The sequence below is a fragment of the Protopterus annectens genome, chromosome 1.part1 (genome assembly GCF_019279795.1).
Source record: "Protopterus annectens isolate FY-2018-M chromosome 1.part1, PAN1.0, whole genome shotgun sequence".
In the NCBI taxonomy this organism is placed as follows: Eukaryota; Metazoa; Chordata; order Ceratodontiformes; family Protopteridae; genus Protopterus; species Protopterus annectens.
Window position 1 is genome coordinate 638,533,161 of NC_056726.1, and position 22,966 is coordinate 638,556,126.

A 22,966-nucleotide genomic window follows, 5' to 3' on the forward strand; every position below is an offset into this window, starting at 1 on the left:
CTGTGGTAAATGGTTGCTACATACTCACCCCCTGTGTCAAAGGCAGACCAGCTCATACCTCTCAACTGTACAGATTTTCGCAGAATGTCCAGATTTTTCCCTTATATTTTGGTCCGTTTTTCATAAAAATTTGTTTTTTGGCAAATTAGTGGTAAATCATTAAACAGTGAAATTAGAAAATAAAGACAGACATTTGAGTTTCAGACTTCATACCCTTCAGAAAATTCATGCTAATGCAAAACCTGTTAGTCTATCAACTATCTAAGTTTGTAGGAGCAATATTTAAAACTTGTCCGTACTATTGGGCCTTTGTCCCACTTTTATTTATAGCTTTTTCCAGATTTCTTGTTCTAAGAGGTTAAGGGGTATGCCAGTTATGCAACATAAAGATTCTAAAATAGACTCTGGAACACTTCTTCCAAAAAACATGAAACAGGAAAGAGAAGAAGGAATGCTCACTGACACAGATGCAACAAGAATATTGGGAAACACCAACTCGACCACCCCATCACAGAGGGGCCATCCCAGCCTGTGCATCAATAGCTACACATATGTGCACGAGAACATAAACAAAAAGAAGTACTACTGGGCCTTGACATAATGCTGCTAGATAGATGGCATGGATGGAAAATCACCACTCCAAATGACAGTGAGCTCAAGCTGTTTTAATCTACCAGTCATCAACACCTCCAGTCCCAAATGCTAAGCGTGTCTCTAATGCAGTTGAAGGAATCAAAACTGTATCATTAAAATCTGCTGATTCACCTGTCAAGTTATCCAGAGGTGTACAGCAGATCTTGGTGAAGAAGGCATATTATGCAACAGATGGTTACCTCACAGAACTTTGGCCAACATATTGCCAGAGTATGACATAAATAATAGAGAGGCAGCATATATCGTTCTCTTTGGTGATTTATCTGAATTGACAGATGGCGTGAATTCAGATGTGCAGGTTTAGTGCATCATTTGTAATTTTAAGTCCACCAAAACAATCAGTAAATTCTTTCCACGGGTTCAGATGAAAGGGTGCATCTTTCACCCGAGTCAGAGCTTTTACAAATAGGTGCACCAGGAACACCTCACAGGCTATACGGATCAGATCTATCATTTGCGTTGTAAATAAAACAGATCTTAGCCCTGTCATACATTGATATATATGATGTCCAGGATGCATTTCCCATGCTTTGGAGAAAAGGTTCAGACTCAGCAGTAGCAATCACATCCTTCATTGGGGAAACACTTGTGCTTGGAACATCAAATGTATGCTGCACACAGCATGACCTGTAGTGCACTGCATCCATGCTACCATGATGCTCCTTTCCAGTTTGAAATTTACAAGTGCTGTTCCATAAGGAGTAGCCCACCACCCAAACATAGCAGAACATTGCACAGGGAACTTTGTCTGCTGCTATGTAAATGTGTTATAGTCATCACTGACTGGCTCCTTATTGAAATCTTGATACTCTTATTCTTGAGTCCCAAAAACTGAAAAAAGACGGAAAATACAGCAAAAGAGTGAATTTCAAACATCACTGCTCTCCTTTAAACTTGTTTTTGCAGAGGTCACACATTCCTGCACCTTCCAATGTGGGAGGCAAGCCTCCCTTATGCCTCAGTCTTATATATACCAATTCTCAGATCACCATACCTCAGGGGAAAAGGGAATATTCTGAAAATGGCAAGCTCAAACTTAGCAAATGTATGCCCACATTTTTGGCCATATGGTCTCCACACCTCAGGACTTGGCAATGTGGGTCTCGGAAATTTAAACTGTTACTTCAATGATTTCCTCACCATGCTGCAAGGAAAACAGAATTGTGCGGATGCACATTGTGAGAACTTCTGTGGAGTACTTTACCCCCCTCCCCAAGAGAAAGACACAGGCTTTCAAGGCAGGCTGTCTGCACCAAGTTGGTCTAAATCATGGATCTGGAACATATGAGTTAATATCTTAGAGTGATTGCCCCAGTCTCTCACTTATATCTTCTAACATCTAAGTTTTTGTTTCACGTGTTTGGCGTGGCTACAGACACTGTCCATAGAATTGCTGTTGTGCTTTTTTTTTTTTTTTGCTTCGGTATTTTTCCTTTATGCAGAAATTGAACCAATATGGGAGACAGATGCTTCACTCCACAGGTCAGCTCCTCATTGGTCAGATCTGACCATAAGCTAATCACCCTAGACATCCACATCCTGCCTCCACCCCCCACCAAGATAATCACCTTAAAACATTTCTCCAAGGCCAACTTCAAGCTTCTCAAGACTGAAGTAGCAAACTTCACAACATCCATCACAACACCCATGCCCACAGAATGTGAAAGCGAGTACGCAGAATCTTTCACTAATGCATTACATGAACACATACACTTGTGCATGGACCGTACCTTCCTAAATAAAAAAAAATGCTATCTTTCAAAAAAAGGAAGCCAATCTGGTGGTCCCCGGCCATAAACAAACTATACAACAGAAGAAAGAAACTCCTGCAAAAAAACGAGTAAAAACCCAGGATTGGAAAAATTCCCTGGTCAGCATCAGTAAGAAGCTGAGATCCCTCACAAAATCCTCCAAAGCTAGTTACGAGAACAAAAATGCCACAGATTCTAAAGACAACCACAAGGCATTCTACTGTTATGTCAAGAACCTCAATGGCAACACTCAGACTTGATCTAAGTTACAGCACAATGGCACCAAATATACTGATCCAACTGATATTGCCAACATTCTGGCAGAAAGGTTCAGTGCCAATTTCACCCCCCTCTCACCCCCCAAAGGGCCCATATCAATACCGGAAGAATGCCAAGTCCTGGTAATCATGGCTGCACAGGTAAAAACTTCACTAGCCAAAGCCAAGAATACAACATCCATGGGATGAGACAGCATCCCGGGCTGTGTCCTACATGAACTACAAAACAAACTGGCACCCCACCTATGTACCATGTTCAATCTTAGCCTCACCTCAGGCTTTATGCCCACTGAATGGTGCACAGCTATGGTTATCCCACTCCATAGGGGAGGTCTGCCATGGACCCTGGTAACTGCTATCCCATCAGTCTGACGAGTCTGGTCTGTAAGGCCATGGAACGTATCATCATGGAACTCATAAACAGGGACATTGGAAACCTCAATGTCTTTAGACCCCACACAATTTGGGTTCATGAAAGGTAGACCATGTCTCCTAAATTTGATTGACTTCTTTGAAACAGTCACCAGAGCCATGGATGAGGGTAAGGTGGTTCACACAGCCTATCTGGACTTTGCCAAGGCCTTCAACACCATTCCCCACTCCAGAATCTTAGATAGACTCACTAAACTGGGCATTAATCTCTATGTCACTAGATGGGTTGCAAACTGGCTCAGTGACAGAACCCACATAGTCAAAGTAGCTGACTCCAAATCCAGTACTAGACCTGTGACAAGCCACAGGGCTCAGTCTTAGGTCCGCTCTTATTTGGCATTTACTCCTGTGAAGTTCAAGCTAACACTGAAGGCCTATGGCTAACAAAGCCCACAGATGACTGCAAGCTGTAATCTGGTTATGTATGCAGATGACATTTTAATGATTGAATCAAGTAGAACACATCAGTCGCTAAAACAAAACACCAAACAAGTTTCTCCAAATTAACCTCCCAGCTATATAATAAACTATTATAAAGTGCTATTAAAACTAATGGACTGCTTATTACTACACATTGAAAACTCGTCTCATGTCTTCCTATTCTTCATAATTATAACAATGGACTCATCATTCCAAATGCCACCCAAAAGAAGACTCTAGGTCACTTGCTAGATGTGCAATGGGCTGCAGACTAATAGCCTAGTATTTACCCACGAACCTACAAACGTATGAACATTGTAAACTCCCTTCCTTAACTTCTTCTCAGTATTGAGAATATTACCTAAAATGTTCTATCTCAAATGGAACTCTGCTACCACATCTCCCACCTGCTTTCTCACAAAGCCCGACTGGCCATCGCTAAAAAATTTCTTATACCAAAATTAGGATATGGTCTGCCCTTGCTCAGCTTACACTCAGTTCAGAAAAAAAAAACAAACAAAAAAAAAACTACAAACCACTGAAAATGAAATATTTAACTTTGCTCTGCTTGCAGACACAAATATGCATCACTGTGATGTATTTAAAAAAAACGACTTCCTATTACTGATAGAGCTATTTTACTGAATGCTACCTTGATTTATAAAATACTCATAACTGGATACTGCACCCCCCCCCACCACACACACACACACACACACACACACACACACACACACACACACACACACACACACACTGAAAAGGTTACGTCTAATGCCATGTGGAATACCCTTCAGAGTGATCTAAAAACTAATCAAAGCATAAAGGCCTTTAAAGCTATTCTGAGAGAATGCTTACATAGTGAAGTTAAATGTACTTGTTTCTAACAAGCAGGTTAAACCTAGTAATGTATTTTATGACTAAACATTGATTCTTACTCTTCCATGTAGTTTTTAGTTCTAAACTCTGTCTCTTTCCCATATTAATGTTATTCTACTGTAGCACCAATTAAGGCTTTTGTTCAGTTTAATATACATCTCTGTCTTACTCCTACTTCTAATAATCAGTCATTGTTGTGCATATTACTTTCAAATGTTAATCACTATTCATTATATTACCACAGTATTCTATTATGTATTACTTTTATTATAACTTACTATGTTAATTATATGTTTTATAACATCTAACTATGCTAAGCAATTTTGCCTATAATTATTGTACCTCTAATGAATGTTTCATTTGGACTACTGTACTCAGGTCATGACTGGAAAGGGTCTGGGACCACCTCACCTGCCTAGTTAACAAACTGCAAATAAACTTGTATGTGTGTAGATATATATATATATATATATATATATATATATATATATATATATATATATATATATATATATATATATATGTGTGTGTGTGTGTGTGTGTGTGTGTGTGTGTGTGTGTGTGTGTGTGTGTGTGTGTGTGTGTGTGTGTGTGTGTGTGTGTGTGTGTGTACGTACTTCTCTGTCATTTAGATGGCTGAATCATTGTTCCTTGCAAAAAAAAAAAAAAAAACATACAATTAAAAAAAAATCAGCTGATTGGGAGTGGGGTAAGGCAGCTTATTCTAGCTTATCTAGGAGAGTGGTTTCTGGCCCAGAAATTGCAGTTTTTTTGGCCACCGGGCATTTTTTTTCCATCTCTTTCAACTTTCTGGTTTAAAAGCCCACGTTTGCACTTGTTTCCCACCTTTCCTGTAACTAGTCTGGTCCAGATACAGATATGCTGTATCCAGGACTGTTTTTAAGCTTCTGAGTGGTGCCAGAAGGTCTGCTCATCAATTTTCCCTTAGATCTGCTAGTTCTCTCCTCTCCTACACTTTTACTAGCTTATTTGTCTAGCACTTTACCAGACTTTTTGTAGCAATTATTGTAGCACACAAAAGTGCTATCAGCACTAAATGTTCTACAAGGAAACAGCTCCAGTACTTATTATCAATGCCCACCCCTCCAGGCATGTCTAAAAGTCAGCTCCCTGTGCTTTCTCCAATTAACCTGGTGAACTTGGACATCCTGAGGCAATGTAGCACCTGCCTCATGTACACTGACAACCCTCTCCTCTTACCTCCCAGCACTCAGACTTGCGAGAGATGCACTTATATATCCAAACACGAAGCCACGCACTCTCCAGCCAAGACTGGAATAGCTGGTCAAGAGGAGAAGGTTAACACTTGCACCACACCACATGGAACACATAGCCCTCCGGAACACACACCAGCACTGCCTTCACATAAAAACAAAAACCACACACCCACTTTTGCGGAGGCTCTCAATAAAAATCTACCCAAACAGCAGATACCTCCAAATACTGGCCAAGGCTCTTGCCACTCCTATAGTGCCTTTTTTTAGGCAGTGCTCCAAAGACCAAATTACCAATGTAACAGGTATAAACAAATGCAATCTGAGGGTCATGCTGCTCAACATTAGAAGTTTAAATCTCAAAATGCACTCACTTGAAGCACTCCTTAAAATGGAGAACATCGACATTTGTGCTGTAACAGAGACCTGGTTCAAGGCAGCAGAAAGCATCCCTACACTACCATGCTATAACTATTTCCACACCTTTCGGCCCCAGATCTTGGATCAAAGCTCCAAAGGCGGTGGTGTTTCCGTATTCATAAAGGATGCGCACACCTCCAGATAGGTAGTCCAACATAGTGCATCAGAGATACTTCAGGTGCAGCTAACATTAGGTAAGACAGCGATTCAGGTCTTAGCCTGCTATAGATCCCCAACCATGTCCCAAGACTCACACTCCACGTTCCTAAGCACCCTGGAGAATATTAGGGTCCAACTTAACATTCTCACACTGGGTGATTTCAACTACTCCTCCATTAACTGGGAAAACTACTCATGTACTAGTACACTTGCCCAATGTTTCCTGGAATTCATTAATTCCAATGCCCTGGACCAGCTCATTCTTACCCCCACTAGAGGTAGCAACATCCTTGACCTGGTCATTATTAACATGGGTGACCATTGCTCTACACCAATAGTCAACTCCTCCCACATTAGATCCGACCACAAACTAATTACCTTGAAATCCACATCCCTCCCACCTGCCCCATAAAGGTAACCACCATGAAAAACTTCTTCAAAACTAACTTTGGGCTCCTAAAAACAGAGGTGGCTAACTTCACAGCACCCATGCAAATGGAGAATAGTTGCATGACTTCCAAATCATACACCAATGCACTGTATGAACAGGCACACAAATGCATGGATCTCGCCATACCAAACAGAACCAAGATGCTCTCCTCCAAAAAAAGGAAGCCAATCTGGTGGTCCCCTGCCATAAACAAACTCTACAAGAGAAGGAGGAAACTGATGCAGAATAAGGTGAAGTCCCAAGAATGGAAAAACTCCCTTATCAGCCTCAACATAAAGTTGAGATCCCTCATCAAATCCTCTAAAGCTAGCTATGAAAACAGAATTGCAGCAGATAGTAAAGACAACCACAAGGCTGTCTATAGTTATGTAAAGAATCAACATGGCCAATACCCAGATTTGCTCTGAGCTACTGCACAATGGTACTTCCTATACTGAGCCAACAGATATTGTCAATATACTGGCCGACAGATTCAGTGCCAACTTTACCACTCTCTCCCCCACCAAAGGACCAATCACAATACCAGTAGATTGCCAGGCACCCAGTATTACTGCTGCACAGGTTAAAACAGCACTGTCCAAGGCCAAGAATACAGCTTCTATGGGACCTGACAATATCCCTGGCTATGTTCTACATGAACTACAGAGTGAACTGGCACCTCACCTATGTGCCCTGTTTAATAACAGCCTCACCTCAGGCTTTGTCCCTACTGAATGGCTCACTGCTACTGTCATCCCTCTCCACAAATGAGGAGCAACTACAGTCCCTGGGAACTATCGCCCCATTAGCCTGATGAGTTTGATATGCAAAGCTATGGAACACATCATCATGGACCTATAAAACAAGGATATAGGAAATCTCCAAACTCTGGATCCCACATAGTTTGGTTTTGTGAAGGGTAGATCATGCATGCTCAACCTGGTTGACTTCTTTGAGTCAGTCACCAGAGCTGTGGATGATGGCAAGGTGCTTCATACAGCCTACCTTGATCTGGCCAAAGCCTTTGATACCATTCCCCACTCAGGAATCATAGAAAAACTCACTAAGTTAGGCATCAACCCCTATATCACTAGGTGGGTTGCAAACTGGCTCACAGACAGAGCCCACAATGTGAAAGCAGCTGACTCCAAGTCAGACTGCCGACCAGTCAGAAGTGGAGTCCTACAGGGTTCAGTCCTGGGTCCTCTCCTGTTTAGTATCTACTTCTCTGAAGTCCAGGCCAACACAAAGGGACTCTGGCTGACAAAGTTCGCAGATGATTGCAAGTTGGGAGCTATTATTAACTCCACAAGTGATGTTGACATCCTACAGAAAGGCCTCACTGAGATCAACGACCGGTGTCAGAACCATGGCCTTAACTCATTGCCAAAAAATGTATCGTCATCCCCTTTGGGAAAACCCCGGTTCCCATGAATTACCACATCGATGGTAGCCCACTGAACACAGAAGGTGTTATAAGAGATATGGGAACACAGGTTGACAGCAACCTGTCTTTTGACCACCAGATTGCCACTGTGGTCAGAAAGTCCTTCTATGTGGCACATCTCATTACTAAGGGTTTTGCATCCAGGAAGAAAGAGGTCATTGTCTCCCTCTACTCTTCCCTCATTAGGCAAATCATTGAGTACAATGCCCAGTTTGGCATGTACCTCACTAGACACCTGCAACAACTGGAGAGGCCACAAAAGTAACTCACAAAGAGGATCCTAGGTCTTAAACACTTGTCCAATATGGACAGACTTAAAAAACACCAACTATTCTCTGTCTCATATCGCCTACAGTAAGACGCTGTCCTGTTAGATTTTCAGCTAGAGCGTCTTCTGCGTGGAGACATGCGTGAATGGGCATACCTTTGTTGAAGGTTGTGCATCAGGGCTGGCAACTCGGCATGTAAAAATCAACTGCCAATCATTAGTGGACCGGAGTTCCACTGTGGCGACCCCTAACCAGGAAAAGCCAAAAGACACAACATTCTATGTCTCATATTGCCTACTTAGAGGCGATCTCTGTTTGACTTACAAAGCCATGTCTGACTCAGCTCTGCTAGAAATGCTACATCTAAAGAAATCCCAGTTCCTCCACACCACATGCTCCAGAGACCTCAGCCTCATTATCACAATCAGCAGAACAAGCTGGAGGGATAGGTTCATAACCCAGAGACTGCCCATGCTATGGAACAGACTTTCCATACATGTCAGAGCACCTCACTGGCCCTCTTCAAGAAAAATCTTGATGAGTGGATGTGAAATAGAAAATTCACCCTGGGGATCACTCCAGTTGCTCTGCTTGAGAGAGAGATACTGGAAACTAAGGTTGGGTGGCATGATGCCAGGGTAATCCTATGGGCTAGGCTTGTAAAGGCTCCAAGGCTATTAGCCTAGTATACACCTATGAACCTCTTTGATACTACTGGCTTTTTTTTCTGTGTGAGACTCCAAATAGTGGGGAGTGGGGAATTTGCTCCCTTCCTGCTATAGAGCAATCTCAGAGTTGGTATATATAACTAGTAGGGCGGAGCAGGAGTGCAGGGGGATTGCTTTTTTTTTTAAACATTTTTTGTCATTTGAAGATCGGGCAGATTTGCTTAATCTTTTAACTTTCATTTATATTAATATACAATGAAATACCATATACTCGTGTATATGTGTGCATGTGTGTGTGTGTGTGTGTGTGTGTGTGTGTGTGTGTGTGTGTGTGTGTGTGTGTGCATGTGTGTGTGTGAGTATGTTTTTTCACCTTGCTGACTTCTCAGCATCTGTTTGCTGTGTGTGTGTGTGTGTGTGTGTGTGTGTGTGTGTGTGTGTGTGTGTGTGTGTGTGTGTGTGTGTGTGTGTGTGCGCATGCTCGTGCATGTGTATATCTGCCTTATTGGAATATAGTTTTCCAGTGCATAAACAACAGTCCCTTAAAGGGATCATGCATGATGTTACTCATCCACAGTCCAAATTATAGCATGATTCATTTGTATGAATTATCCTGCTGATGGAACTGTGGAAGAGCAACATCATGCACAACCCCTTTCAGAGACTGCTCACCATGTTTATGAACAGCCCAGACACATTTTTTCACAGCAATAAAGCAAATCATTTTTATTAAGAATTTCTTGCAAGGTTTCAGATTTCTCATTAGTACATTAGTGCACTAATAAATGCATTCCTGGCTCTGTGGTATAAAGGGATGAAGACTTGACAATGATCGAGATTCCTTGAACACAGTATGCTGGCATTTCTTGAACACAGTATGCTGGCTCTTTTCTGTTGGTGCTTTACAATGATCGAGATGACTCAAGTTCAGTTAGCATCTCACACACTAAAAGAGCTGGAGTGGTGACGATGACAGTGAGCAACCACTGCCAGCTCAAGCATCTGGGAAGGCAGAAAGTGGCCTGAGCTGTCTACTTAGGAAACATCTAAAGGGAATATTGGTTGTTACATATATGCAACATCAGCCTGCCGAGTGTATGCAGCCCATTTGGAACTGCATTGACTGTTAACACATATTGGAGGTTGATGAAGCTGCCCCATAGACGGAGAAATCCAAGGGGAAAGGTAAGTTACTCCATCAGACCTGGAAGCGGACCCACTCCTAACCACCTGATTTTTGCTCTAGAAGGAACACATGGGCTGATTGGGCATTGCAGGTATGAACAAAATGGGTCACTAGACTTTTGTCTAGTCTGGGGGTTCTTGGCTCTTTCACCAGACAGAAAACAATACACCAATGAGTACAAACACTGAGGTCACTGTACATATCTTTGGGAGGATGGAAAAAAGGAAGGCAAAGAAAGCACTGATGACTGTAGCAAAACATTAAGTCACTGAATGTAGAGTTTATTTTAAGTGCATTAACTCATTACATCTGAGTGACGCCTCCAGGTGCATTTGCAGTTAACGCCTACTGACGTCTCTAGGCGTCAACTATTGCTTGTTCATATTTGCATCAATAATTCCAAAACCACGATATATACAAGATTTTAAAAGATTTCATCTTAAAGCTTACACAATGGCAAACTCAACTGCATTAATATTTGATCTGTGTCTAGTGTAGTTAAATAGATATTAACTGTTATCTTTATAATATTAATTTATATAGATATAATTTTCACATTTTTCTAAATATCTCAACAACCAAGTAACACAGGCAGAACACCTTACTCTCATATGACAGCTCTCAGCTGGATGAATAACATGTTCCTAACAGTATGTGTGTATCTTGAGTGGTTGCTGAGATATTGTAAGTAGTTTACAAAATATTACAAATGTATTTGCTATGTTTACTGTGACTTATTTATCTATTGCATTTGTTTACCGGGAAAGTCCACTGGGCCTAAAAGAGCCCATTTTTGGTGGAGGTCTGGGGTGAAAAGCTCCGACAAGAACATAGATGCAGAAAAAAAATTAAATATTAATTGGTACAGAAGTAGAAACAGTGTTACACCTAGTAGTTACAGTAATATATACAGAATATATACATAAGTCAGGAAATTAGTTGGTTTTATTACAGTAACATATACAGAATATATACACAAAAGTATCAAATTAGTTGGTTGCCAGATGAATTCAAAGTAGTAAAAATGGAGGTAAATTAATCATCATTATTGTACCAGTATCAAGTGATGAAAGAAAAAAATAAATAAATATGGAGAAAGTATCAACAGTCACTAGTAGTAAAAAGCATAGGAATTTAGTTATAATACAAGGAGAAAGAAGAGGTTAGGTTATAGAGCAGGTACATAGCCAGGAAGAGTTGAGATGATTTTTCAGTATTTGTTTGAAGGTGGTGGTGCTGCCCGTGTTTCTTACAGAAGGAGGAAGCGAGTTCCATAGTTTGGTGAAGGTGAAGGAGTAGAGCAGTTGACCAGCCGGTAAGGTGGGCTTTTCTACTTTTAGAAGTAGATGATTTTCAGATCTTAATTGCCTGCTGGGTTGGTATTTGGCAAGTAGAGTTGAGAGAGCAGGACAGTCTGTGGGTCTATATATTATATTGTGTGCTGTAGTTAGGGTCTATATTAGATCAGTGAATGCTTAAAAAAGCAAACACTGATCGATCGAACTTATTTAAGCAAATTTTTAAAATATCAAAAGCAACAGAAACCCAATTTTTTTCCTAGGGGAAGAATTTGGTTGTCCGTTTCTGTTGCTTCTGTATTTTCAGTGCTGTGGTGGAAAGTTACGGGTCGGATTCAGGTAAGTGTGCGATTGTGTGGATGTAAGTGGTAGGGTGGGTTAGGTGAGTTAGGGTTAGGGAGTGGGTTAGGTATGTGTGCGATTGCGTGGACATGAGGGTTAGGGCAGGTTAGGTGAGTTAGGGTTAGGGAGCGAGTGAGGTGAGTGTGCGATAGTGACGGACCCTAGGGTTAGAATTTGGGTTAAGGTAAGTGGATAGTTAGTGGTTTTTGCATAATTTAGCGTAGGGTTAGGTGTCAGATTTTAGGTTTATGTGTGTGGATTGCTGTTTGTTTGGTGTGCTTGTGTTGTGTGTATGTGTTTTGGATCAGCGATTTTTTTCCCTAGGAAAAAAATCGCTGATCTGACAGTTCGAGATTGTAAGCTTTTGCTTACATAAGTTCGATCAATCAGCATTCGCTTTTTTAAGCTTACGCTGATCTAATATAGACCATGTAGTTAGCTGGGTGAATGAGAGACGGTGGGGGAGTTTCAACTAGCCTAATTGTTTCAGTGAGTTATTGTGGTGGGATGAGAAGTTGGCCTTGGTGGCAAACTTTATAAACTTTTAAAATTCTGATTATGACCTAGAAGCTAAAGAATAGAGATATGAACATTTGTTTGAAATTTGAGGTCATAATTTAATTCTGTCAAAAGGCTTAGGCTCTGCCCATTGGAAGTTACAGTGCAAACTTCCTGAGCTGCATTGGAGTGAATGAGTTTGATGAATAGTATCTAACATGGGTTTTAGTAACAAGTTTTTTTTTAACCGACCAGTCTCATTTGTGAAGTTATGGAAAGGATCATTATGTGATTAATAAATAAAGATATAGATAACTTACAGATTCTTCACATAATCCAGTTTGAATTTATGAAGGGCATGTTCTGCCTGCTTAACCTGGCTGATTTCTTCAAAAACACTACTGAAGCAAGGGGCAAGGGCAAAACAATGCACACTGACGTTTCAAAGACATTAGACACTATTCCATACTCGGGTATCACAAATAAACTGTGTGGATAATCTGTGCTTCTTTGCGAGTTTTACTGTGTTCTTAACCCTTAAACTGAGAAGCATAGTCTGCATACAGGTTTGCTGCTTCCAGAGCTGCAGCTGCAGTTTTTAACTCTTTGTGAGGTATTCCAGCTACAAATTTTCCCTTAGTAGCATTTGTGTGATCATGCAGTAGTAGTACTACTACTCTTAGGCCTTTCAGCCTTTATCCTCTTAACTCTCTCTGGCCTCTCTCCCTCAGTTTCTGACAAATATGGATGGACAATTTCCTAAGCTTTCTCCTACCAGTCTGGTTGATATGAGCATCCTGAGACAGTGTGGCAACTGCCTCATGTACATGGACAATGGTCTACTACTACCACCTAGGAACACAATTTGTGAGAGATGCAGTTACATCAAAAGCCTAGAATCATTGCTGTCTAAACACAAGACAGTATATCTGGCACTGAGAAGATTGTCAACACAAACACCACACCTGAAACACCACCCACACCTACACAACACACCCCCTTATATGTGGAGGTCCTCAACAAAAACATACCCAAGCAAAAGAGACTTCCAAGGCAAAAACACATGCAAACTCCACTGCCCACCAGGCCACACCACATACCATACATAGTCCACACACCTGTGTCTCACAGCCACTAAAGCCTAAACATAAACCCAACATATTAGTCATAGGAGACTCCAATGTGAGACACACAGATGTGCCTCTCACCAGGTGGGATAAGGAGAAAGTCGTGGTTAGTTGTCTGGTGCGAGAATCTGCCATATCACCCATGCACTCAAGTCTCTCAACAGGTACTGTTATGATTCTGTCATAGTCCATTGTGGCGTGAATGACTTGAGATGTACCTGCCTGGACTATATGAAGAGAGACATGATCAAGCTAACTGAATATGTGTCCTAGACATGCATGTTCCTAGCCTTAAGCAGCATTCTGATGTCACCCAGAATGATGCCTCAATACAAACAGAAATTTATTGACTTTAACAATTGGCTTAGTTTTTGGTGTCATTCCAAGGGGATCCAGTACCTGACAGCCTGGAATGACATGATTGACAGACCACGTTGCTTTGCCAGAGATGACCTGCAACAGTCTCCCTTGGGCTTCAGGCTCCTGGCAAAGGCACTTGCCTCCCCCATAGTGCCTTTTTTAGGCAATGCTATGAGGTCAAAACTACCAACGTGAAAATTTCATCAAAACGTAAATTAAAGGTCATGCTGCTAAAAGCTATGAGTCTAAACACAAAACTGCACTTATTGCAAGTATTCTTAACCCTGGAAGATGCTGACATTTGTGCAGTCACAGAAACCTTGTTCAAAGCTGCAGAGAGCACCCCAGCCATACCAGGTTACTCATCCTATCATACATTCAGACCCCAAACTGTGGGCAGTAAAGCAAAAGGAGGTGAAGCTGCAATATATATAAAAGACATACACACCTCCAGGCTGATCAAACAGTATGACCACAGGAGACATTACAGGCGCAGTTAACAATTGACAAAATCCCTATTCAAATCATTGCTAGCTATAGGCTGTCAACTTTGACTCAAGATGACCACTCCACCTATCTGGACCTCTTCGAATCTATCAGGATTCAGCCCTTTACCCTTAACCCTGATCCTGGGTGACTTTAACTATCCAGCCATAGATTGTAAGAAATACTCATGCCAAAACACACTGCGGTGATGGTGCTGCGGTAGCATTGTCACCTCACAGTTAGACGTTGCCCGTTCGATTCTCAGTTAGAGCGTCTTCTGTGTGGCGACATACGTGAATGGGCGTTCCTTCATTGAAGGTTGTGCATTAGGCCCAGCAAGCCAGTATGTAAAAATCTACTGCCAATCATTAGCGGACCGGAGTTCCACTGTGGCGACCCCTAACCGGGAAAAGCTGAAAGACACAAACAAACAAACTCATGCCAAAACACAAATGGCCCGAGATTCCTTGATTTCTTCAATGCAAATGCCTTGGACCAGTTGGTCGACACCCCCATAAGAGGAGAAAATATTTTTGACTTGGTATAAACCAACATGAGTAACCACTTCAGCACCCCTTAAGTGTCATCATCCCTGGTAAGATCCGACCACAAAGTGGTCACTTTCGAAGTCACCATCTCTCCCAACCAGCTAGGGTCAAACAAAAAAACTTCTCCAAAGCTGATTACAGCCTCCTAAGGGAAGGTATGAACAGCTTCACAGCCCTCCTCCCCTCCATAGGAATTGGCCAAACGTACATCAGAGTACTTTACGAGCATTTATATAGCTGTGTGGAATCAGGAATACCTGACAGGATGAAATCCTCCTCTTCAAGGAAGAGCAAACCTGTCTGGTGGACATCTGCAATAAATAAACTTTATAATAAAAGGAAAAAATTGCTGTCCAGGACCAAGAAGTAGCAGGTACCTAACTGGAAGCAATCTCTCCTTAGTCTGAACAAGCAAATAAGAGAACTAGCAAAATCATCCAAAGCAAACTTCGAGTTCAAACTGGCCACATCTATTAAAGACAGTCATAGGGCTTTCTTCACATATGTCTGCAATCTCAAAGGAAGCACCCAGATCTGCTCAGAAATGGTAGTCAAGGACACCACATACACAAACACCATAGATATAGCCTACCTGCTGGCAGACAGGTTCAGTGAAAACTTCACCTATCTTCCCCCCATTAGTAAATCAGGACATCCACAACACCTGCCCCCTCCCTTAATCTCTGGGGAGCAAGTCATCACTGCCCTCACAAAAGCAAAAAATACAGCCTCCATGGGACCCGACAACATGCCAGGCTGCATCCTACATGAATTCAGGCAGGAACTTGCAGCACCATTAGACACCCTATTCAACCAAAGCCTGAGTACTGCCTTCATCCCAGCCAAGTTGAGGTCAGCCACTGTCATCCCTTTGTAGAAAGGTGGAGCGTCCACCGATCCAGGAAATTATAGACCCATCAGCCTAACTAGCCTGATGTGCAAGGCATTGAAGTGGATTATCATGGACCTCATTAACAAGGACATTGGCAACCTCCAAACACTCGATCCCACACAGTTTGGCTTCGTCAAGGGGAGGTCATGCCTGTTAAATTTGATCAACTTCTTTGAGACAGTCACCAAAGCCATGGATGAGGTGAAGACGGTGCAAACCACCTACCTTGACTTGGCCAAAGCCTTTGATGCTATTCCCCACTCAGGTATAATAGATAAACTCGCACAACTAGGCATCAATCAATATGTTACCAGATTGGTAGCAAACTGGCACACTGATAGAACCCACCTAGTCAAAACAGGGGAAGCCACCTCAAGCAGTACACCCGTAATGAGTGGTTTACCCTAGGGATCGGTCTTGGGGCCTTTGTTGTTTGGGATATACTTTTCTGAGGTGCAGGTCAAAACCAGTGGGCTATGGCTGACCAAGTCTGCAGATGACTGCAAGTTGGATGCTGTCATCAATTCCCCTAGTGATGTAGACAACCTCCAAGAGGGTCTCACCCAAACAAATGACTGGTGCCAGAAACATGGCCTCAAACTGAATGCCAAAAAACGCACCATCACCTCCTTTGGGGTGAGTGACATCCCACAAATTATCACATTAATAATAAGTTCCTAAGCATGCAATCAGTTGTGAGGAACTTGGGCACCCAGGTTGATAGCAAACTGACTTTTGACCACCATATTGCCTCCATTGTATGGAAAGCTTTCTACATGGCCTACCTCATTAGTAAGGGTTTCTCATACAGGGACAAGGTGGCCATAACATCACTGTATTCTTCCTTTATAAGGCCCATTATTGAGTACAATCACCCTTTTGGCATGTACCTCACAAAGCACATGCAGCAGCTGGAGAGACCACAGAGATTCCTCACCATGAGAATCCAGGGCCTCAAACATCTACCATACACAGATAGGCTAAAGGCCTTACCTCTCTACTAAGTCTCTTACATACTCCTCAGAGGTGACCTCTGCTTGGCATACAAAGCAATCTCATACCCCACCATGATGGGATTTATGCATATCTGCAAGTCAAGCTCCACTTGAGTAACCCACACTTGTGACCTGAAGCTGGTCTGTGACATCAACAGGACTTGGTGGGACAGATTTGTGTCCCAGAGACTTTTCTTTTTGTGGAATAGACTCCCTCTCCACGTCAAGCAGAGTATCTCATTAATCCTTTTTAAGTGCAACCTGGATAACTGGCTAGGGAATAGAAAATACAGCCCTGGAACTCCACCTGTGTCCCTGCTGGACAGTGGCATCAGGTGCTGAATTGTTTGAACACGGGCTAAATTCTTGGCTAAGCTTGTAAGAGCCTCAGGAACAATAGCCTAGTAACTTTTTTGATCCTATGACCCTATAAACTCTCTCAGCTAAATTATCCCACAAAAGCCAGGAAGTTAGGGTAGGGAACTCTACCTCTTCCAAAAGGCCTGTCATTGGTGGTGTACCCCAGGGTTCAGTCTTTGGGCCACTTATCTTTGGCATTTACTTCTTGGGAGTTCAAAGATAATATTAAGGGTATTTGGCTAACCAAACCTGGAGATGACTGCAAATTAGTACCACGGTAAACTCCCAAAAGGACACCAAGATCCTCTAAGATGGTCTGTCTTGAACAATTAGCTGGTGTCAAAACTATGGACAAAAACTATATGCAAATGTTTAATCATATCCTTCAGTAAGCGTCAATCCCCACATGTAACTATCACATTGACAATACACCCCAGAAAATTGATCTTGTAGTTAGGGATTTGGGAACCTATGTCAACAATGAAGTGTCCTTTGATTACCATGTAAACAGTTTGTAAAGAAGTCTTTTTTTCATTGTACAGCTTATACTTAAAGGGATTGCTTCCAGATCCAGGGATGTAATCATTCCAATCACTACCATGATCATTGAGTATAATGCAGCTTTTGATATGTACCAGTCCAAACACTTATAATAGTTGGAATGAACTCAATGCTTTGTTGCTAAAAAAATCAAGGGGCTAAATCATCAAAAGTATGCAGACTGTCTGAAAACCTTGTCAGTCTTCTCAGTATCATACAGGCTTCTGAGATGTGACCCCTGTCTTGCATATAGAGTGTCAACAGACCCTATTCTGTCAGATCTATTACACATTCACACAAGTCCAATGATATCATAAACACCCACTCATGGGATCTCAATCTGTTTTGCAAAATTAATAGAACATATAGGAGGGATAGGTTTGTATCGCAGAGAATATCACTTCTATGGAACCACTCCACATAAAGCAAAATACATCTACTCTGTTCGAATGTAATTTGGACAAATGTATGGGTAACCACAAATTCACCATCAGCTTAGTACTCCTGTCCATCATGGAGAGGGGAAACTTGTAAATGTCCCAACATATCCTTGTTCAGCCCAGCTCTGGGTTATTTGTATGCAAAACATAAGGGATAAACTTTACCAATGGAATGCAAGGCTAGGCTTCTTAATATTCTCACAAATCAATAACTTAGCAAGTATCTATGTACCTATAAGTATAAAAATGTTTATGTCAGAATGGGAGTACTACAGTTTGCTGGAATTTGTCTGCAAGTTTTAGGACAACTCTGCTAGTGTACTGTCCTCTATCTCTGCTAGTGCAGTCGGTTATTATTCAACAACACCAAATTGCTTGATGTATTTATTTTAATCAAAGTTGTAGTGTTTGGGGTCAGACTATTCTAAAACAAACATATGTCTGTCTTCCTTATGTCCTGGAAGTGAAACTAGCTTCTTACCATGTTCTCCATGTATCATTCACTTTCTGTGATGTTTTGTGTTTAGTACTTAGACATGTCCAAAGGCCCTCAAGTTAAGAAAATAAATCCTCCTTCCACTGACTTGCAGTGTCAGGATGAACCTTATAATAATTGTGGTCCTAGGCTGCCAGGTGCAATGCTGACTTTTAATATATTTTATTTCTTTGTCATTTGTTAACAGGGTAACTGGTTTGATCGTTGATCCTTTTCAGCCAAAAGCTGAGCCAAAACCAAAAACAAATGTATACAATAAAAGACAGTGGGACCAAACAGACATGTACAATGATAAATAATAGGAACAGTTATAAAATAATTATAAAGAATAGTATAAACGTTGCCTAGAACACTGAGTTAGTATAAGGCTAACATAAGTAACAACGTCCAGATAGTATGACAATTGTGCATACGGTGAACATAATAAACGACAAAGCAATCATGTAGGGCACACAGCTGGCAAACAACTTTATTGTGAGCTATGCACTAACTCTCATTTCCTGAAGCAAAACAAGTGACCAACCAATCATAGATCAGGCAGAGAGTAAAATACTAAACCAGAAGGATATGCAATACATTAAGAGAATTAGGCTACTCAGACTCTATAAGGCAAACCAGTGTCTGTATAACATGCACACTGAAATACTTTTATAATGAATATTTTAATTTGTTGTAAACAAACAAAGTTTCAACACAGCCCAGATATCCCTAACAAGACCATTTTAAGAGGCAGTGGCTAGTTTATTGACATTGTTTTCATAGCAAATAAAAAGAAAAAATACTGCCTATATAACTTAAGGCCCTCTTGACTTGTTAAGGAATGTGACAAATTTAACTGCTACTAGTTACTACTGAACTTACCAGCTTATTAGCAAGAGGAGGGTAGTAACCTTCATTAAGTTGTTTGTAAAGAGTGTTTAGTAGAGGTGTAGGGCATCAGCTAGTGTAACTTATATACGGTTAGGAATATGAGGTGCAAAAATGCCAGTTCCTTCACTGCAGGTGCATTATTCCTTTGTCACTGCAGTAGAATATCTTGCAAAATAGCTACTCATAATGTAAAACTTCCTTTTTAGTACAGTACATCCAATTCAACAGCATTGCAATGTCTGAATTTACTTCTAAAAAGGCAAGCTGAATTGCTGGTGCATGCAATATCCATGGTAAAACATTCCAGTGCATTTAAAAGGCTCATAGAAGACTTGCAGTCAAGCACAGTATCTCAAGGACATACTGTCTTCAAAAAAACTTCAGAATTTGCCTTTGTTGTTAGATCACTATTTAGCACCTGGGGGAAAAAGAACACAGGTCTAAGACACTGGCTGCAATGTGTAGGTGCTCCACACCTGGCAGAAAAAAATGTGCTGATTTGTTTTAGACGTTATGCTGCAGAGCATGGAACACATTTTACAAGGTCATCCCTCAATGTCTATATTTAATGGAGCCTATATTTTGAACCCCAAAACAACTGACACTACATTCTTCTGAACAATGGTTACATGCAGCTCAACTTGTTTTGCAATGGCACGCTTAAAAAAACTGCACATCAGCCCATTCCAAATAAGATTAACTGTTATGACTGGTGTAAAACCCAAAAATGCACTGCTGTGTATTCCTTTTATTACAAGGCACATTACTCGGCTTGTAGTTTTTTGCAGTAGATTTAGAGCAAACATATTCTGTAAATGCTGACATTTTGAAGGATGAGGTATGTATCATACTGTCTCTGGTATTAAAATTAAAAAAATCTCTCTGTGTCTCTCTCTCTCTCTCTCTCTCTATATATATATATATATATAGGGTCGCTATCACGTCATCGAAAACGCATTCTATCTAATGCGTTTTCACGGAACTTAACATAGCGAACAGACAAAATAGCGACATGGCTTTTCAGCGAATTCTTTCCCTAGGAAAGAAGTTGCTTGGCCGCTTCGTTAGTTTGCCGTGTTTTGCACTGTAGTGCGGTCTCGGAGTGCGGTCTCAGAGATTCCCTTATCCGGTATGGCTCCTGAATGTAAATGTGCAATAGTTACTGACCATAAGGTTAGGGTGCGGGTTAAAGTAAGTTCATATATAGTAAATCATTTAGCGTACACCTTAGGGTTAGAAGTAGAGTTTAGTTAAGTGTATATATGTTTACTTTTTTGAGGGGGTTAGAAGTAGGGTTAAGTTAGGTGGATATATGTTTTAAACTGTTTACTTTTTTATTTTGGGTTAGAAGTAGGGTTAAGATAGGTGTGTATGTGTTTTAACTGTTTACTTTTTTTTTTGTTGTTGGAACAGCGATTTCTTTCCCTAGGAAAGAAATCGCTGTTCTGAGTTGTCGATATTTTCAGCTTTCACTCAAATAGGATCGTTCAATCATCGTTCGCTGTTTTCAGCGTTCGATGATCTGATATAGACCCTATATATATATATATATATATATATATAGAGAGAGAGAGAGAGCTGGTGGGTGGTACTACTAATTACTGTTAGTATATTATTTGCATTTTCTTGGTTATTGGCCTAATTAGGCCCTATAATATGCTTGCAATTTCTCTACTACTGCCCTGCATTGTCTCCTCAATTTCCCAAAAATTTCTCTATAAATACTGCACTATTTTTCTGCAGTTTTCTAGTGGTCTTGGATAAGGATGACCTTAAATATTATTTGGCTGTTTGTTTGCAGATTAATAATACAGATTCAGAAGACGTCAATAGATGGGATTATCCGCATGTTTTTATAATAGACATAATTAAATTCTCAAAAAATAAAACAACACAGTATGCAGTCAAATTTTTGACATTGAAGCAACAGTAGTGAATAAAGTGTGACAAATAGTAATAAAATCCTGAAAGAGTGTCAATCACTTAATGACTGAAACATGGATAACAACTACCCGCTATTGATAGCACATTAGGTTACATGTGTGCATGAAGAAAAAAAGATATCAAATGAGAATTTTGGTGGGTGAGAAGTGTGAAATGTGAGGCTTGCTGCAACAATTCCATTTCGAATGCTTGAGAGGACTGAGTTTTGTCAGGTTTGTTACACTGACTAAATTGGTCAACAGAGGTTGAAATGAACAAATAAATGCATACCTACATAAATAAAAGAGGGGAAGAAAATTTATGAGAGCCATATTCAAATGCACACACACACACACACACACACACACACACACACACACACATACACACACTAGAGATGGAGAAATACTGAACTTAAGCTTGAATTTTTTAAAATTTTTTTTCATTTAAGATCCAAATGGGAACACATGAAATATGTTTACTGTGTGGACCTTTGTCTTGCAGACTATTGACAAAGGTTGTGTATTTTATCTTTAGGGGCAATCATTTTCCTTGCTTGAATCTTTGCAACTGCTCCTTAATTTGAAGACTCACAATTACAGTTGTGTTATTGTTTTGTTTATGCTTCAGTCACCTACATCTCCAATGACATTTTTTGCTGCCTACAGCAATCCTTTACAATGCCAGGGAGGGTGAGGCAGCATTCTTACAGCTAATATTAGACTGCTCTGTTCCCAGCATAACGGGTAACATTAAAAACCAAAAACAAAACAGGAAGTTAGCAGATACATGTCCTGTCAGGGAAAATCTGTTGCTGGATTAAAAAGAACTACAATGCAAGATGCATATGTATACTGTAGGATGGTCACTGTAGCCTATAAACTGAAAATCCAACAATCAAGGTGAGAAAACAGAAACAATAGAGAGCAGAGAACATTTGCAGCTGATGTACTATGACAATAATTTACTTGCCGACATGTAGATCTCATGGTAAGTGCAGTCTCCCGGGATGGTAATATTTTTCCCAATTTTCCGTTCTTGTGATTCTTTGAAGAAACTTCTTGAAAGAATTCTCTGGTAATCTAATGTAATATTATACTGGATACCTGCAATTTAAATAAATAAGCAAATACATAAATAAGTACGTAAGTAAATAAATAAACAAATGACTGAACAAATGAACACCTAAAGAATCCTCGTGTTACAGACACCACTAACGAATACTGGCAATATTGTAGTTGAGGGCCTCACCAGTTCGTTTCACGCAGAAGTGAGCGTGTCACAAATTGAGTGACAACCCGGTCTGCATATTTAATTTGCTCATGCATACATGATATGAAAATATTAAATGTACACAAACAGTTAATACAGTATCGCCCAGGAAGCTGTTCTTAGTAAAGGTCCTGCCAATGATACTGAGGAAGAGTCAGCTGTGACACCTGCACCAAAAAGAGTCCATTTGGACATTAATTGGGACAGTGAACCATCGCATTCTGACTCTGACAAAGAGAACTATAATGCTACACAGTAAAAAGCCTGATGACATGTGTTTAGACGGTTTCG

General features: G+C 40.7%; 1 protein-coding gene across 1 annotated transcript in view; it reads right to left on the reverse strand.

The window, feature by feature from the left end:
• Positions 1-22,966, reverse strand: part of ITGA1 (integrin subunit alpha 1) — a 2,125,719-nt gene that overhangs the window by 532,722 nt on the left and 1,570,031 nt on the right. The window contains exon 17 of the mRNA XM_044077325.1: positions 22,376-22,509. Coding sequence (XP_043933260.1) covers positions 22,376-22,509 — 134 coding nt within the window. The remainder of the gene's footprint in view (positions 1-22,375; positions 22,510-22,966) is intronic.